This window comes from Tupaia chinensis, unplaced genomic scaffold, assembly GCF_000334495.1.
Source record: "Tupaia chinensis unplaced genomic scaffold, TupChi_1.0 Scaffold000394_1, whole genome shotgun sequence".
Lineage (NCBI taxonomy): Eukaryota > Metazoa > Chordata > Mammalia > Scandentia > Tupaiidae > Tupaia > Tupaia belangeri.
The window spans coordinates 1,838,237-1,843,465 of record NW_006159896.1 but is presented as its reverse complement, the minus strand read 5'-3'; the positions used below and the strand labels follow the sequence as shown (position 1 = coordinate 1,843,465).

General features: G+C 60.6%; 1 protein-coding gene across 1 annotated transcript in view; it reads right to left on the bottom strand.

Moving 5' to 3' along the window:
• Window positions 1–270: 270 nt before the first annotated feature.
• The window catches only part of AK1 (adenylate kinase 1), a 5,942-nt gene continuing 983 nt past the window's right edge, over window positions 271–5,229 (bottom strand). Inside the window, exons 3-6 of the mRNA XM_006154060.2 lie at window positions 4,917–5,080; window positions 4,133–4,249; window positions 685–876; window positions 271–500 (exon numbers count right to left, since the gene is read on the bottom strand). Coding sequence (XP_006154122.1) covers window positions 432–500; window positions 685–876; window positions 4,133–4,249; window positions 4,917–5,080 — 542 coding nt within the window. The 3' untranslated portion in view covers window positions 271–431. The remainder of the gene's footprint in view (window positions 501–684; window positions 877–4,132; window positions 4,250–4,916; window positions 5,081–5,229) is intronic.

Sequence of the window (5,229 nt, the reverse complement as noted above, 5' to 3'; positions counted from 1 at the left end):
AGGTCCAAGGCCACACGGCGAGGACGCAGTAGGCCCAGGACCTCCAGCTCTATTAAGAGCAAGGCCCCAGCTTCACGGTTCCTGCTGGGTCCCCAGGATGGCCATGGTCTGGACCAGGCACACCCTGAGGACCAGCCTGGACCTCCCACCAGAGTGGGCTGAGGGGCCCTGGAGGGATGGGAGGCGAGGGGCTGGGACCTTGGGCCGGGTGGTCATAATTCCGCGGATGAACTCCGACTGCAAGCAAAGAACAAGGAGTGAAACCGAATGTCCTTGGAAATTCCTTTAGTGCTCGGCTGTCCATGAAAACAGGATAAAGTGGCTTCCTCTGTCTGTGCTCAGCGGGCAGGGTGGAGGCGCTGGGCTCCAGCCAGGGCGGCCTCGCGTCGAGACAGGCAGGGCTGGGAGCTGGGGAAGGGGCTCCGGGGCTGCTACTTCAGGGTGTCCAGGAGGGTGCAGACCTGGGAGAAGACACTGTCCACGGAGCCTTCGGCATTGACCTGTGGGGAGACTGGCCGTGAGGGCGGGGGTGCCGGGCCAGCTGTTGGAACCCACTGAGGCAGGGGGCTGACCGCCCCCAGAGGCCACGCCAGACAACGGCAGCCTCCCACCGAATGAGTGGGGAAAGCGAGGCCCGCCGGGCAGCAGCCCAGGCTTGCTGGGGCCGGGCCGTGGGAGGCGCACCTTGCGGACGATGCCCCGTTTCTCGTAGAAGGCGATGACAGGCTCTGTGGCCTTGTAGTAGGTCTCCAGCCGCTTCTTGATGGTCTCCTCGTTGTCGTCCACGCGCCCGCTAGTCTCGCCACGCTTCAGCAGCCGCTGGGTCATGGTCTCGGGGCCTGCGTCCACGTACAGCAGCAGCGTGGGCTGTCCAATCTGCGGGCGGGGTGCCATGTCACGGGACCCCTCCCCTGTTTCACACCTCCAAGGTGCCCCTTGGGATTCACACAGAGCTTCCAGCCCTTCCCCAGGCAGCTTCAAGGACCTTCCTAAAACCCGTCTTCCCTGTGGCTCCGGCCCCTCAGGAGAAGCCCCAACCGTTCCCAGCTTGGAGGGCTCCCTGCTGGCCTGCCTTCCCCGCCTGCAGCCACGCTGACTTCCTGCTCCCGCTCTCACGGTCCCCCCTGAGCCCTTCCTCTTAGCCCGGATCTCGACCCACCTGTGCCTCAGTGCCAGGTTTCTGACACCCCCCACCGTGCTGCCCCCAGAGACAGGGCGGGCCCCTTTATTTCTCCCTCACAAATGCCTCCCAGGACCTCTGGTTATTTATTTAATGTCCTCCCAGTAGGGAGCTCCTGAGGGCAGGGAGGTATTCTTTATGCCTTCAGGGCTGGGTAGGACTTCATCAAGGACCAGGGATGAGGGGATGAGGGTATCTGAGCAGGGCATTGTCATTGCCTGGTGGGGACAGTTTAGAAGGGCTGCTCAGGCTGGCCCCACACTGAGGCTAGAGGTGGCAGTCCTTTGCCTGACTGTGAGGCCCCCGAGGCAGAGTCTCCAGGCCTGGGACATCAGCCGGGTGGGCGTGCTCTGTGAGGGAGGGCCCCGGGACTCCTGCAGAACCAGGGAAGAGGGACAGTGGGGCTGTTAAGAGGGAGAGAGGGGCCAACAGGTGGCATGGTGGTTAAGACAGCTGGACCCCACATAGCCGACTGTGCGGTTTGAACCCTGGACCTGGCGGCTAGAGAGGTACTCAGGGCATGTGTGTGTGCACACCCAAACCCCAAGAGGAGAATGAAGAAGGGATTGCAGTATGGCCCTCCCCTGCAGGGTGATTTCTCACTCCCTCTCTCTCTCTCTTTCTCTAGTAGCATATATGCCCTATGGCAAAACTGAAAAAAAAGAGCGGGGTGGGGGTGGGGGGGAATGTCTTCAAAGCCCTCCCTGTACTTCCTGGTTGCCTGGTCAGTCTCTGAGAGTCTTCCCACAGCTGTCACCCCAGAACTCACACTGAGACCCATGGGCGCTGCCTCTAGGCAGGGAGTGGACAAGGACAGGAGAAGCCTGGTCGCCAGCAGACCTGGACTCGGCCAGGCTCACTCTGCCTCCGGCCAGCCGTGTGACCTTGGGCAACTCACTTGCGCTTGCTGAGCCTCGGTTTCCATAGCTGTAAGACCCATCCTAACATCCCTGGGTGGTTAGGAATTCGGGGTGACAGTGTCAGCTGCCTTCAGGGAGGGGAGCCCTGACCTGTGATGACCACAGACATGTTACCAGGAGCTCCTATCTTACAGATGACCATCAAGGCAAAGGCCAGCCCCAAAACCAGCAGTTGGACTTTGCCCCAAGGCCACTGCCTTCCTGTCACCCATCAGCTGAGCTCCTCCAGGGCATGCCCTCACACTCTGGTTCAAGAGGGTCCTGGGCCAGGCCCAGCAGGTTCTTTTTTTTGTTGTTCTTTTTTTTGGAGAGGTTTTTGCTACAGGGTGCGAGCGCTCACCAGACAGACAGAGACAGCGAGACATAGAGACAGAAAACGAGAAATCACCCCCCCAGGGAAGATGGTCACACCGCAATCCCTTCTCCTCCATTCTCCTCTCAGGATCTTGAGCACACACGCACACGCGCCCAGCGTGTTTTAAGCCACCAGGTCCAGGACACGAACCGCGGTCGACTATGTGGGAGTCCAGCGACATAGCCATTACACTAACTGCTGGTTCCCCCCAGCAGGTTCTTTATACACCCCAGGTGGGGATGATACATCTACGCTGGTCAGCTGGGCCTCTGGGCCAGGAAGCCCAGACTGAGATTCTGGCTGTGGGGCCTCAGTTTCCCAGGCAGGACAATGGGCACTTAGCCTGGCGCTGGACATGCCCACACCCAGAGAGTGCTGGGCTTGTTAACCAGCCTGCTGCCATGTTTCCAGGTGAACCCTTCCTCCTTCAGTGACGTTCTGGTGCCCCCTGGTGTCCACAGCCTAGAAGACCAGCTGCCTGGACACGTAGGGGCTGCCGGGGCTGGGCCCGGAGCTGAACCACTGCCCTCAGCAGTGCCTGCAACAGCCCCGCAAAGGACCAGGACTTTCATTAACCCATTTTCTAGATGTGGCCCTGAGGGTGGCAGGGGACATCACACAGTTGGGGTGTGTGGGCCAGGACAGGATGACCACAGGCTCCAGGATCGGAAGGAAACCAGTCAACCCCTATTCGCGTATAGGGAAACTGAGGTCCAGGGCAGGGAAGACACTTTCTTGGGTTCTTGCAGCTACATAAAGGCCTAGAAGTACCATCTCCTACTCTGGAGGAGGCTTAAAGCCATGGGAGGCCCAAGATGGCCCCTAGAGGTGGGGAGTCGAGGCCGGGGCCTGGGATGCCCAGTTAGCGCCCCCAACTGGCCATGCCCTCCTCAGCTCCTCCAGCCCCTTCCGTTTTGTCCTGTGACCTTGTGAGCATGCTTATATATGGACCCATGGCCATGTGTGCATGTGTGCACATCAGGCACAGACCTGTGGCCTGGGGGCACATGCACTGTGTGCCATGCACACATGTATATGTGCCGGTGTATGTGTGCGAGTACTCTTGTACATGTGTGTTCGTGCAATGCATGTGAACATGTGTGTGCTTGTGAGGCATCCAGCTGTGGAAGGTGTTCTGGTGGGCGCCCATCCCAGGAAGGGCAGAGCCATCACTGTCAAGGCCGGCTCTTTCCAACCAGACTCTCCACGGGCCCTGAAGGAGACGGGATTTCCTTCCCCGGCACTCCTGGCAGGCCTGAAACCCCTCTCCCACATCAGCCTGTCCTGTTCTCCTCATGGTGGCCTCACCCCTACAGCCCTCCAATGCTGTTCCCTGCCCTGTGGCTACAGGTTTAGGGGTGCTGAGGGCAACACTGCTGGGCCCAGCCTCCCCAGTCCCCTCCGGGCAGCTGTGACCCATCTGTCCTCCTGTTTTGCAGCTGGGGAAACTGAGGTTCAGAGAGGCAGAATGGCTGGCCCAAGGTCTCACGGATCGAGCTGGCACCTGAGCCCAGGTCTGGGAACTCCCCAGCCTGGCGGTTCCTCGTCTCCCATTCCTTTCCTTCTAGACGTCTAGAAAGACTTCCAGAAAGCCTTCCTGGTTTCCTTCCTCACCTGTGCCTAGAACCCTGCCTGGCCTCACAGCGCCCAAGGCCGTCTGTCTGGTGTATGTCTTACCCGCCGCTCGAACTCTTCTCCCTGCTGCACCTCCCGTGGATAACCGTCGATCAGGAAGCCTTTGGAAGTATCTACTTTGGCCACCATGGCGTCACGGAGCATGTCCAGTACTGTCTCCTGGGGACGCAGAGAGGAAGGGCTGTGAGCCTCTCTCCCCACCCCTTCTCTGGCCCTTTGCCGGTGCTGGCTCCACCGCCTGAAATATTGTCCCCTCTATCTCAAATGTCCCAAACCAGCCTCTGCCTCCAGGACGCCTCCTCTGAGCTGGAAGAGGCTGAGGCCCTCCTCCCAGCCAGGTTCTGTCCTGGCCCTGTAGACAAAGCAGTGGCTGCATAAGGCCTTCCCTGCCCCTAAGCTCATGGTCTGCTGCGGGGACAATCAGAGTGGTTTACCAGTTTCCAAGCGTGACACAAGCTGTACAGGCATAGGAGGGTGGTTATTAGGGTACAAAATTGGGGGGGTCTCAGCCCAAATCTGGGGAGTCAGGAAGTTCTGTAAGCTGAGGAGGAAAGAGCATTCTAGGCAAGATGGGGTACAGCCACTCGGAGGGGACAGAACGGCCAGGGTGGCTGGAGGATGGACAGTGGGACAGAGACAGCAGCAGGCAGTCCTGCAGGGTCTTGGCGGCTTCTGGGAGGAACTTCCTGCCAAGGGCAATGGGCAGCCAGGTGGGGTCTGGGGCCACGGAGGGCTGTGGGCAGTCTCGCCACTGTGTCTGGGCTGTTCGGGCTAGTGCCTGCTCAGGGCCACTGTCGCCCACCGCTGTCCTCTGGGGCCCACTCACCAGTGGCACCAGCTGGCCCTTCTCCATGATCTCCGACAGCTTCTTGCCCCTGGCTGAGCCAGAGCTGACCTCGGCGCGCAGCAGGTCCCCGGTGGAGAGGTGGGTGTAGCCATACTTCTGCACGATCTTCTCGCACTGGGTGCCCTTTCCCGAGCCAGGCCCACCTGCAAGTGCCCACCTATTGAGGGACCCTGAGAAGTGGGGCCCTGGGAGGGACAGGGGCTGCCAGGGATCCCCAGGAAGGGAGGGGCAGAGCCCAGGGGGGCACCCGGGAAGACCCTCCAGGCTAGCCAAGGCGCCCGCCCCGCTGGGG